Here is a 12,776-nt window from a genome sequence, read left to right as displayed (position 1 = left end):
CGTATTCAGCCCTAAAGTGAATCTTAGGTTTGGGGCCAGGGAGGAGAGGAGAGCCTGTGGAGGGGATTCGGGCTTTGCAGAGCTCTCTGGTCCATGTGCCATGCCGGTGGGCCACCAACGCCGAGCCCGTGCTGTGCCAGTGCAGTGCCAGGGCTTGCCATCAGTGCGTCACCCCAAGGCAGCTGCCTTCCAACCCGGGGTGAAGCGGTGCTGGAGCCAGGACATCAGTGGAGCTTTTAACGGGGTTTCAGGATGTTAATCGATTTATGGTGTATTTTGTTGTTTGTCTCAATGCCATGCTTCTTTTCAGAGAAGCTTAAAAATAAAGCCTCGCTTCCTTTGTAATTTTTCTAGTTAATAATGGAGATTAAGTCTCCTTGTGTTCCGTAGCCCTGGTTCTTAACGACCCCCCACAAGCCTGCCTGCACAGCAGCCTCTTAACAAAGAGCATGTTGGCACCCGAGGGAGTGCTTGGGGCAGTGGGAAGCTGGGGCGGCTGTGCTTGGGGTGCTCGGCGCTGCCTGACCCCACATGCCCCCAGCCCTCCCAGCAGTGAGGGGTGCCCAGAGTCATGTGTGTGTCCAGGCAGCCCGGAGTGGATGTGACCCCCGGGAGCTTGAAACAGGGAGTCTAGGGCTGCTGAGGTCCAGAGTCACTTTCTTCCTGGGATCCCAGCCCGTCAACCTGGCTCTTCCCCAGGGGTGGGCACGTGGCCACCGACAGCGGTCTCTGGGGCTGGGCAGAGGGTCCCCATCCACCCCAGCTGCTCTGGGTCTCCTTCCTTTTCACATGATGCTCCTGCTTGGGCCACGTGCTGCAGAGGCAGTGGAAAAGGGAAAGTTCACTCCAGATGGGTCATGCTTTTTTTTCCTCCCCGGGGAGCAGTGCCCGCAGCGGTCCCACCTGCTTTGAAAGGGAAATCCAGTGTTGGTTAATGTCTCCTCCAGGGAGAGCCAGGGATGCTGGCTGGAGGGGGCAGAGCCTGGTTTGAGCCTTTTCTGGTGGCCTTTTCTGGGCTCGAGCTGCCATGAGAGCCGAGAAGATTTGGGACTAGCCTTGCTAGGGGACCTTTTGCTCTGGGGCATGTGCCGGGCAGGGGAATCCAAACCAAGGAGGATTTAACATACACCTGGGCAGAGGGAATCAAAGCGCGTTCACAGACTTCCTACCGGCATGGTGTTTGCCTGGTGTTAGCTACTGTGAAAATGTTCCCGCCAGCATCCCAGGGAATGTGAGGTTCCCTGAACCCCTGTGTCTGCCTTAAGAGCTTTTACCTGAAATCTCACTGTGCGAGGCCACGTCCAGCAGGTGATGGTCGCTGCTGCAGAGCCATGGCAGAGCAACGTGGGGGGGCTGAGAGTTCCCCTGAGGTTTTGGGTCTTTCCTCCAGGTGATGGGGTTGCAGAGCTGTCATGCTCTCCCTTTGGTGACAGTTCTGCCTTTTGCTGTCTTGCAGGTCCTCAGAGCAAGGTGTCTAGATGCCAGCCCAACGAGCACAACTGTCTGGGCACAGAGCTGTGCATTCACATGAGCAAACTGTGCAATGGGCTCCATGACTGCTTCGACGGCTCCGACGAGGGGCCGCACTGTCGGGGTAGGTGTCTGGGGGTGGTGGTGGTCAATGAGGGGCTGCGGGTAGGGGGGGCTGCCCCCCGAGATACTGCCCTTGCCTCCTTTCCTCCCCCACCATGGTAAGAGTCACGGGGTCCCTGTTTGTCCCTGGTTTTTTGCCTCTACGGTGGGAGCCCCACACTGGTTTTAAGAGCTTTGCGCCGGTGCCACCACGCTCCATGCTCCCCTCTCCCGGCCGAGTGCAGCCAGTGCTGGGCAGCTCAGTGCCGAGCTGGCCGGTCGCAGATCCAGAGATTAGCCAGAGCCGCTTGCAAGTGAAATGCCCATCATTCCTGAGCCTGCGGGCCATTAAATAGCTGCATTGTCTCCTGGGTTTAAAAGCTTGAAGGGCTGGGGTTCTGGTTCAGATAAGAGATACCAGTATGTTTTTTTACTAATTTCCAGGAGCTTTGTCCCCCCTCCTAGCCTGTCCCCGGTTGCTAATCCTGCTGGAAAACTCTCCCTAAATCAGTGTGTGCTGGCTTGCTGGTGCGCAGATTAGTCGCTCAGAAACGCGTGTCCTGAGCTGACCCTTGGAGCTGGGTCTCTGCAGACTCTGGGCAAGCAGGGAACGTGATTTTCTCCCCAGCCCTTCCTCTGCCTGAGGCGGAGGGCTCCTGCCCTGCTCAGCCCGAACCAGGTGTGGGACACCCTGCCCCAAAGGGCTCCCTCCCACCCAGCCCTGGAGCTGGGTCGGAGCTCCTCTCCGCTGCCCGGCTCCTGCGGGAGAAGCCTGGGGCAGCTTCTGCAGCTGTGCCCGAGCTGACAATTAATATCTCGCTAAATGGTTCTCGTTACTTAAGTGGGATCTGATTTTTCACAGCTGGGCAGCACGTGACCAGCACACACGAGGCGAGGGCTGGGTGCGGCCAGGCGCCGTGTCAGGGCGGTTGCTGCTCGCAGGTTTCAGCACGCTGGGGACATAAGCCCGTGCTAGCGCTTGTGTCGGACGTGAGGTCCCCCCTGCCCACTCCCTCTGCGGTGGGTGGGAGGTTTGTCCCGCAGAGCTGCCAATGCGGAGAAACATCAGGGAGCCTCTGCTGCCCTTGCAGATGTTCACAGAGGTGGAAATGCCATGCTGAAACATCCCCCATCGTCCCCCGGCTGCAGACCCAGCATTCTTGGGGTTTTTTCTTTTTTTTTAGATGCATGCGGTGCTTTAGCCGAGAGATAAGAATCTGAAATGGATAGCTGGGCCTGCCAAAGCCAATAAACCCTGTAAACAGCTTGGCTGGGCCCTCCCTGGCTTATTAAATGGTTCTACATGTGGGGGGCAGGATTTTTGCAGCGCCTGGGCACGGCTTCCCTGTCCGGCCCTGGCTGCGGAGGAGGACGTGGAAAGGGCCAGATGGTTTTGGTTCAGAGAGGCTCATGGCTGGGAGGCTGCAGTTTCCCCTCAATGGCAGATTTGCTGGGACCCAGTTCAATGCCCTCTGAGCACCCGAGTGACCGGCCGGGCAGGGCGAGTAGAGGAGGGAAGAAAATAAAACCCAACATAAACCAACCCCCCAACAAAGGGCTGACAGCGTGTCCCTCACAGCAGGCTAAGGAGGCGTGTTGCTAAATGACCTTGATGAAGTTGGAGGCTGCTGCTGTTAACGGAGTGAGGCGGGCAGCCCTGGCCTCCCTCCGCCTGTTGGCAGCACTGGGCAGGTTGGGGCTTTATTGGCGTTTATGACGACCGCTAATGGAAATGAAGCTGTGGGAAGTCCTGAGCCGGGCGGCCGCATCTCTGGTCCCAGCTTCGCCCCCGGGGCTGCCTGACCCTGGCGCTGGCCCTGGGATGGTGCTGCCTCTGCAGGGGTGCGGGCAGCTGCGAGCTCCGGGCTCTCCAGCATGTCTGGCAGCTGACCGCCTGCCGGAGCGCTTCGCCACCACCTGCACCGCAGCATCTCTGGCGTGGAGTGGTCCCCAGGCTGCCTGCAGCCCTGGTTAGGGGGAAGTTGCTGCAGAGAGGACGTGGAGGATAAGCTTGCCCTGAAGTCTCTCTGGAATCTGTGTCCCCCGGGGTACCCTGGAGCTGAGTCCCATACCACTCTCCTGTGTGAGGAGCGCTGGGTCTTGGCTGGAGGTGGCCACAACAGGCTCCCAGTGGGAAGCCGTGTTGAGTCAGCAGCTTTGGGGGACGGTTGGGGCTGCTCAGACCCCACTCTCGTGGAGCAGCCGTGTATCTGTTATGGTTTCCCCTCCCTCTGCTGAGGGTCTGGGTCCTTCCTTCCCCACCAGGGAGCAGGGGGAGTGTGGAGGTCCCCAGCAAAGCCTGGTGGGGTGCCTGGGGGTCTCCCCCACCCAGCACTGGGGCCCAGGCATCCATCCTATCCCTCACCCGCGTGTCCCTGCTTGCACATCGGTGACATCCTCTCTCCTTCGTCTTCTCTGTTTCCTCAGAACAATTAGCAAACTGCACGGCCCTGGCCTGCCAGCACCACTGCGTGCCGACGCTGAGTGGACCAGCCTGCTACTGCAACAACTCCTTCCAGCTGGCCGAGGACAGGAGGAGCTGCAAAGGTCAGTATGGAGTGGGCAGAGCCGTCATCCCCAGCGTGGTGCTGGCGGCTTGTCTGGGCTGTGGCCGATGCCGCCGTCGCGGCAGCAGTGCTGGGGCTCGGCCGTGTGGCCAAAGGGACTTGGGGCTCGGCAGACCCTGACCTTCAGGGGGAACATGGGGCTGACGGGACGGGACTCTGCTTCCCTGCTGCCGTGGGGCCGTTACATGGATGCAGCTCCTGAAAGCCCGAGTGAGGACTATTGGGAAGGAGTAAGGAAAAGGCTTTGCCTTTGTGTACGGAGTCAGGGGCCATTACTGGGCTTGTACGTGCTCCCGGCATCCATGCCTCAGAGAGGATGCTGGAAAATAGGAGAGGGTCAGCAAGGAGTGATCAGATCAATGTGACGCCTGGAAACAAGTCTTGAAGTGAGAGATTGCAGCGGCTCCGTCTCTTTCATTTATCTGAGCAGAGGTGAAAGGGGCCTTTATCAGCTCCTGCACGCACCTCTGGGGGCAAGAGCTCTCTGGTGGAGACTGCTCTTTCATCTAGCAGAAGAAAGAGCAGCGTGCAAGCCAGGGGTTTGGAAGCTAAAGATTAGAGAAATTCAGACTGGAAATTGAGGTGCAGATTTTGCAGAGTGGGGGGGAGGGGCAGTGGATAATTAGGCCTTGAAAAGGCTCAGCTGTGAGGCAGGGATTGTCCTTTTGCTGCCTTGCAGCTGATGCTGGAGCAGAAAGCTGGGGGCTGCCCGCAGGTGTCAAGAGGTGATGTTGGCCAGGTATTCCTCTGGAGGCTGTTGTGATGGTCCCTTCAGCTTGGGGATCATACCCTCCCCTGCAGCTCCGCCTTGGAGAAAAGGTGGAGCCTTTGTTCCCTCTTAAGACAGCTAAGGAGAGATGTTTGCTAGTCCAAACCATGGAGTTTTTGTCTTCGTTTCCAGACTTTGATGAATGCACCGTCTACGGGACCTGCAGCCAGACATGCACCAACACGGAGGGCTCCTACACATGCAGCTGTGTTGAAGGATATCTCTTGCAGCCTGATAACAGATCCTGCAAAGCCAAGAATGGTGAGATCCTTGACAGGAGTGTGTTGCTTCTGGGCAGCTCTGCAAACCGTGGCCTCCTGCCATATGTGTACCCCTGCCCCTGGTTCTTCACTTCACGGTGCTCTTCCCTGAGGACTGTCCTGTGCTACCACGTCCTTGCCCCTCTTGGGCTGCATGTCGCGGTCTTGTTTTCACTGGAGCAGAAGGGCCGGGCTGCAGGCTGATACGGCATTGCAGCCATGAGCTTCAGGTGCTCTGCCATGACCACCCTTCTCCCCTCCTTTCCCTGCCAGAACCCGTGGACCGCCCTCCTGTGCTGCTCATTGCCAACTCCCAGAACATCCTGGCCACCTACCTGAGCGGAGCCCCTGTGCCCAACATCACCCCCACCAGCGCCAAGCAGACCACGGCCATGGACTTCAACTACATTGAAGACACTGTGTGCTGGGTTCATGTGGGTGACAGTGCCTCCCAGACAATCCTCAAGTGCGCCAAAATCCCCAACCTGAAGGGCTTCGTGGAAGAGCGCTCCATCAACATCTCCCTCAGCCTACACCGTGAGTGCCTGCTCCCCTTTGGACCTTGTTCCCAGTCCTTGCTCCCCCAGTCTCCATCTCCTTTTGACAGCCTGAGCATCTCCAGCCAGCGGTGGGTGAAGCAGGGGTGTATTTTGGTAGGAGGCAGCTTTCCACAGGACCACGCACCAAGTCTTCAGCACAAACATAGCTTTTGGCTTTCCTTCTCCTTCCCTTTTATTATTTCTAGCAAGTTTTGTGGTTTCTTTGTGTGAGCGTATGAGGAAAAACGATACAGTGAGGAGTGGAGATGGTACCTGTGCAGCAGGTTCCGGGACAGCAATTCTCATTGCTTCCTCTTTTGGTTTTCACCCTGTGTTTCCCTTGCCAAACCAGGCATTGGTCCCCACCCCAAGTAGTGACTGAGAACAGAATCCCGACAAAAAAGTGCCTCCCATCGGGCGGCTGCATGAGTCACCGGCGTAAGCAGCAAATGGTGGTTTTGTTCCACTTGTGTCTTCCTGGCTGTAATGATTGTGGTGACAGCTCTGTCTCCTGTTTGGGCTTGCTGGTCCCAGTTCAGCAGTCAGAATGGGAAGGAGAGTTACTTGCTGGGATTTTGGTGCTCTTTGACTCAGGCCCGTGTCCGTGCCTGCTCTCCTGAGAGCCTCTGCCCAGTGAGGGGTCCCGGCAGAAGCCATGGGCTTCCAGGCACCTTTCTTGTGTGCTCTCGCAGGTGCAGAGCAGTGGGGTTGGCGAGGTCCCCCCGAGAGGGGAGGTGTGTGGGTGCTGTCACCGTCCAGCCAGGGTGTGGGAAACTGCTCCCAGTGCTGTGCTGTCACTGATTTTATCCTTTGAAACCACAGACCAAGTGAGTCAGGGTGGAATTGGGGGTACCTGGGGTTTGCAGTGCGTCTCCGTCAGGTTTTGCAGCCCTTAGATTCCCTGGTGTCATCCTCCCGCTGTCTTCTGCCTCCTGAAGTTAGGGGTGCTTCCAGGGGGAGACTGTGCGCTGCCTGATGCAAGAGGGATCCCCTTGTTCCACAGACACAGGTGTTGTTACGCGATGAGCAATAGCTAACCTAGCAAATTAGTTGAACATGTATGAACTGATCTTTGCAAATGAGTAAAGGTCTCGGGTGGATCTCAGAGCCAAGGGCGTTTCTCTGCCAAGGGCAATGTCGCGGTGCCCGGCTGCCAAGGGGGACCTGGCCGAGGCTCTGGCTGAAGCGTGGGGCGCGAGCCGGGGACCTGCGGGCCCCTGCCGCCCCTTGGGCTGTGTTGGGGCTGGGGTTCAGAAGGCTGCAGCCGCTGCGCCCTGCCGAGGGTGTGTGCAGCATGGTTAATTTAAGCTTGCACTGTGTATTTTTAGGGCAGTGTGTATTTTTAGGGAGAGGCCTCACCCTTTGCTCTTGCAGGCGATAGCCTGACATTAGGCAGGACAGGACTCGGCTCTGCTCTCCGCTCCCCCCCCCCCCAGTGTTTAAGGACGTCTGCTCTTACGTGCTCCTTCTGGCTCCTCTTAAGGCTTCTTCAGGCTGAGTTGTGGTCTGCCCATAGTTCACGGGAGGAGCAGACAGCAGCACCGTGTAAAGCTCTGGCTGTGCCCTTCTTCCCATCAAGCTTAGTTTTAACATTGTAATTTCCTGCAGGTGGGAGCCGCGGCAGAGGCTGTGGTTCATGGACGGCATGTGAGCTGTGAGCTACAGGTTGGCCCAGGGGAAGGCGAACCGCTGGGATTTGGGTGGGAGGTTTTGGGGTGTTCCTGAAGTCAGCCCAGGTGACTTTCCACAGCCACATCCCCACACTGGGGGGGGCCCTGAGCTTTCTGGGGTGCCTTCACCTGGCTGTGGATGGTGTGAGCCTGAGGGTGCAGCATCCCCAGGGATCGGTGACCTGGCTCATGAATCGTGGCTGCAGGAGGAGCAACCATTCTGACCGTGAGCAAGTGGTGGTGAGGTGTCAGTGCAGGATCAGGACCTGCAGCACAGACCGCAGCCCCTCCACCATACCCAGATGAGGTCGTTGGCCTGGCAGGCTTTTGGGGTGGTTGTTTGGGCTGCTCCAGCTCCAGGAAGTTAATCTGAGACACGACCTTTTAATTATGGTGACGAGGGGAAGGGAGCTCATAATAAGAGCGTGTTCAAGTCCAAACAAGAAAAGGTGCCTTGCTTTGCTTGGCCTCCTGATCGGTTGCGATAGCTCAGGGTGGGAAGAGGGGAATTCAGCTGACCTGGATGGGAAAGCACCTGCCCTTGCCTGGGGATGAAGGGAGCATTCCCATCCACAGGGAAGTGGGGACCAGAAGCTCCTGTGCGTGGTCCCTGCTGCTGTTGGGTGGAGGCTGCTTGCAGAGGAGCTGCAAAGGGATGCCTCCTCTGGTGTGAAGTATGAAACAACCTTGGGTTTGGGCTGAAGAGCACAACCACACACTTGGGCACTGATTTTTTAGCCCTGAGATGTGGGCTCGTGGTGTGGTCATGCCATTAGCCTCCTTCCCTGCAGACTGCACTCTGGTGGGTATGTGCTGCCTGGACAGATGTGTGCTGCCTGGAAACACTGGATTAGCAATAACAATCCAACACACCTCAGAAGGAGCAAGAACACAGCTCCTGTGTGTCTCCTGGCAGATCTTTCTTCTGCCTGGGGAGGGTGTGATGAAGGGCCTCCATTCACCCCCTCCATTAACTGGCTCTGAGCTGCTGCCTCTGCCTTCCCTTGGGGACAGTGGCAAAGACCTGCAGGAGGGGCACGTCTCAGAGGGTGCTGCGGGTGCCGTTCGTGGTAGGTTGGGGTGCAGAGGGGATGGCAGCGGGCTACCCCGACCTGCTTGTTGGCTACGTGGCACTGGTTGCTTTTTATTCCTATTTCCCAAGGGAACGGTTCTTACACAGTTTTGCTGTGTGCTCCTGGCAGGCTGTGCAGCTCTGCACTGTATTTGGCAGGCGGCTGCCGGTGCGGGGCTGCGTTCATGCCTGCACGGCCTCGACTGGATCACTGTGGGTTGGAGATGTGAGGAAACGTCCTCATGGGGCAGGGTTTGTTCATGAGCACAGGTTGGAGAAATGAGTTTTCCCCAGCCCTGGGTCTGATGCTGGGGGTTGTGTTGAGGAGATAATGTCACTCCCCCACTCCTCTCTGTCAGGACACTGGAGAGACCTGTGAATCCAATTAGTGGTTTCCCTCTTTATTTGCTTCTTTACGGCATTATCTGCTAACAGCAGGAGACAGGCTTCCCTGGTGCCTGCTGCTAATGGGGCTTGAGTTGGCATCTGATGGGGGAAGACTGATGCTGAAGGGCTGGAAATTAGCAGACCCCAGCTGTCAGGGGTAGGTCTGGGCTGGTGAGATGTCACAGCCCGGCTCTCATAGCAGCCCAGCTTCCCTGCCTTTCTGTCCCGGCTCCCTTCCTGCAGAGAGATTAGTGTCACTTGTGTTGTGGGAGATGTGTTAAATGAATGCTATTAACAGCGCTTGGCAAGACCAACTGTACTCTGAAGCTTTGCTTTTCCCCCGGTCCTTGCACTGCTAACCCCTTTTTTCTATCTGCAATCTTGAGTACTGATGCACTTTTTCATGGTGACTGTCCCTTGGTTCCCAAATACGCACTGCCTGTAGACATTTTTCACAGGCAATGATTTTCTCAGTTGATCTGAGCTGGCCGGTTCCCTACCCTCAGGTCTTTTTCCAGGGACACTCTAAAAATCAGAGACTGGTGAAGTCTTCCATCTCTTTCTCTTACAAAAAAAGCACCTCATGTTGGAATTGAATTATGTCTCTCCGCCATCAGTCAGAGCCGACTGCGGTGGCTGGGAAGCCCTGGGCACCTCTCCAGCATGGAGGTGACAGGGAGGACGCGTGGGGCTCGGTGGCGATGCTGGTGGCCAAGGAAGCCCCTGGCTAGTGCTGCAGAGCAGCCGAACCCGCTGCAGGCAGGTGTGGGGATGGCGTGGCCCCTCGTCAGGCAGGGGTCCAGCCCGTCACCGTCCCTGCTGGGAACTTGGAGGTGACACCTTCCCGCTCAGCCCCTGGAGCTCAGCTTCCCTCGGGGCTGCTCCCCGACTGCTGGGCACCTGCCGGAGCACCCTCTGGGCTCAGTGCTGTGAGGAGGATGGGGGCACGAGCACGCGTGCAATGGCGTGGGAGCAGCGCAGGGGAGGGCTCGTCCTTGCTGCCAACACTGAATTGCAACAAGGGGAACTTGTCTCGTCCTTCCTCCCTTTCTGGTCTCTCCCTCTCCTCTGCTCTGTGTGAAAATCCGGCGCTTTTTTTGACCGGGGAGGATCCTGGCAGGCATTGCACGTCCGCTCGCACTCAAGGACAGAAAGGCGCTTGGGGAGAGCCGCTCTCCGGAGCGCGCGGAGGCTTTTGCTCCACTGGCACCTGGGATCTGCTTGGACCAGTCAAACATTGCTGCTGCGAGCGGGGCAGCACGGGGCAGGTTCCCCAGACCCCCACAGCCCCCGTCATCTCCGACCCCTTTAGACCCAGCCTTGCCACCTGCATGGGGCTGGGTCAGCTGGTGACCAGGGCAGGTTTTGCTCCAAAGTGACAGCACTCGCATACAGGTGTGAAGGAGAGGAGCTGCCCCTGCCCTGCCTGTGCCTCGTCCCTGCGGACCCACCTTGCTCGGTGGCTGATCCCTGACCTCCAGGGACTTTCAGATCCCGTGGGTTTTCTCAACCAGATTCCAGCCTCCACGTGTTTCCCGAGACAATGTCCTCATTTATTTGGAGCTGGGCTTCCAAAGAATTTCAAAGCAAAATAACACACCAGAAAAAAAAAAATAAAAAAAAATCTGTTTCCAGGCCTTTGTGCTGCTCAGCCCTCCCGGCTGGGTGGCCCCTGGGTCGATGCCGCCTCCCCACTGCTGGGTGCTGCCCGAGCTCCTTGGGCACGGAGGCGAAGACGAGGGTATGGTGTGGGTCTTCCCCGGGGCTGGGATGGGGCCAGGAGGCTCCTGCCTGGACATCGGCTGGTCCGTGGCCTGACTCTGTGCCGGGGAAGCAGCAGGTCCTGGCTGGGGTGGTGGTTGCCTTGATTATAACTTCCCCGCCGCCATTTCTGCTAAGATATATGTGTGCAGAAAGCTTGCTGCATACCATGGCCCGGCTAGAGACGTCCGCTCCCCCAGCTCTCCTTGCCACTCAGCTTGACCCACTGCCCACGCCTGCCTCGTCCTGGGGTTGGGGCTGGCCGTTGGGGAGCGCGTGGTCCAGCTGCAGCTTTTTGGGGAGCCCCTGAGCTCTGTCTCAGAGCCTGGGACTGGAACAGAGAAGGGTGAGGGAAGCAGCCCTCCAGTCTGCGGTTCGATTTGTGCAACCTTCAATTGGATTTGTGCCCCCGTTCCCCGCAGGTGACACAAGAAGGTGGTCAGCCCTCCCTGGGGTGTGCACAGAGGGCTCTGGGGTGAGAGCAGGTTGGGGAAGGAGCCCTCCGTAAGAGGACTCTGTTAACTGGCAGCAGCTTGACCCCATGCCGGCCACCTCTCAGTCTCCGCGGCATTTGTGTGAGCACTGCAATGGCAGCATTAAAGGCTTGGCTCCGGCGTGGTGTGATCAAATGATACTCGGCTTTCAGGAAAAGGCAGGAGTTCTTTGCTTTTACTATGGAAAAATACTAAGAACATGTGTCAGGAGACTGAAACCTGGGTTTCTCAGTGGGTCTCCTGGCGGCTCCCCTTTCCCTGCTCTTTCTTTTTCCCCTTTCTCGGCCGACTCGTGACTTTTTGCACGGTCAGAACCAGCAGCTCTGCCGTGCCAGGGTTTGTTTCGCTGAATGCATTTATTGTGCTGGAAGGTTGCTGGTGCCAGTACTGCTAATTCACGGCCCCAGAAGTCCAGGTGCCCAGAGCTTTGGTTCTCTCCCAGCACAGGGCAATGGCTGCAGGTTTGCTGATGTCCTGCAGTAATGGAACTGGGGCCGTGCCGGCCTTGCCCCGGCGCTGCCAGCGTGAGGATTGTGGCTGGCTCCCAGGCGGAGCGGGCAGGAATGTTGGCTGCTCAGCGGGACATGTCCAGGGCTGCTGGGAAAGGGCTGTGGAGATTCCTTGATTTATTATTTCTTGTTTTAAGGTTTATTATTTTCTTTTTCTTTTATAAAACAAGCCCCCAGGAAGGGGTTTGAAGTATCAGGACATTTGATCCCAAGTGCATTATAAACCCTAAACGATAGCAATCTGGCCATTATTAAAATACCTTCCTGGGCAGCATCTATCTAAACAAGCATGTCTAGGAGGTTGTTTTCATTGACTCCATTTCAGCCCTGTTACTCGTAATGACCTGTCCTGTTGCCAATAAGCAGAAGAGCTGTAGGGTTTGGGATAAATTGATTTCAGGGAGATGTTGCTCTGCAGAGGAATCCAAGTACATTTCTTTCCCCACTTTGCATGGAAAGCTATTTTTCTTCCTTGCTGCCTCATCCTAGCCAAGAAAGAGGCTCCGATGTGAACTTACTTGGCAAGAAATCAGGATGATTGGTAATTTCATTTGCTGATTCCTTTCTTTTTTCTTTTTTTTTTTAACTGTTTATGGCTGTTCTCGTAGCAGCGATGCATGAGAGCAAGGGATGGGTGCAGTGTCTGGGGCCAGTGTGCTCATACCAGCGCATCAGCTCTTTGTGTTGGGTGGGATGATGCCACGATGATTTTAATCGGTCTCTTAACAGCTTGCTGGTCTCTGTTCAGCCTGGAGGCGGATTTGCCGTGGAGACTCAGGACCGCTCTGTGGTTCTGCCCAGTACCTCTGGCTTTAATTACCCATCAGTATTTCCCCACATGTGGGATGGGGATAAGGTCCCCAATGGGACTGAGACCGCCAGGAGCGGAGTGAGCTGGGCTGGGGTGGTTTCTGTTTCTCTCTGAGATTTGCTCAGCGGTCCGAGGGTGGCAGCATCCCCGTGTCGGGAGGGGATGGCTCTGCGGTGCTCAGGCTCGGCCAGATCTGCTACCCAAGCTGCCGTCTCCCTTCCTCGTGGCCACGCTGATCACCCAGGCTGCAATGGCAGAGTGGGGAAGGGTTTTCCCTGCCTCCCCCTTCCTGGCATGGGGAAGCCCCATGCGGTCTCCCCCCCACCGCAGTGAGAGCCGGTCCTCTCTGTATCCCTCCGGCCAGC

At 57.2% G+C, this 12,776-nt stretch overlaps 1 protein-coding gene across 8 annotated transcripts in view; it reads left to right on the top strand.

Annotated features, from left to right (window-relative positions):
* The window catches only part of LRP1 (LDL receptor related protein 1), a 91,314-nt gene that overhangs the window by 24,208 nt on the left and 54,330 nt on the right, over window positions 1-12,776 (top strand). For all 8 annotated transcript variants that reach the window (XR_007508276.1, XM_049818374.1, XM_049818372.1 and 5 more), the window contains 4 exons: window positions 1,457-1,594; window positions 4,000-4,119; window positions 5,041-5,169; window positions 5,442-5,705. Coding sequence is in view for 7 of the 8 variants with exons in the window: in XM_049818374.1 (XP_049674331.1) it covers window positions 1,457-1,594; window positions 4,000-4,119; window positions 5,041-5,169; window positions 5,442-5,705 (651 nt within the window). In the remaining variant the exon portion in view is untranslated. The remainder of the gene's footprint in view (window positions 1-1,456; window positions 1,595-3,999; window positions 4,120-5,040; window positions 5,170-5,441; window positions 5,706-12,776) is intronic.

Source organism: Accipiter gentilis, chromosome 16, assembly GCF_929443795.1.
Source record: "Accipiter gentilis chromosome 16, bAccGen1.1, whole genome shotgun sequence".
Classification (NCBI taxonomy): domain Eukaryota; kingdom Metazoa; phylum Chordata; class Aves; order Accipitriformes; family Accipitridae; genus Astur; species Astur gentilis.
Note: the sequence above shows the minus strand (reverse complement) of the source record. Positions and strands in the feature narration are given on the sequence as shown.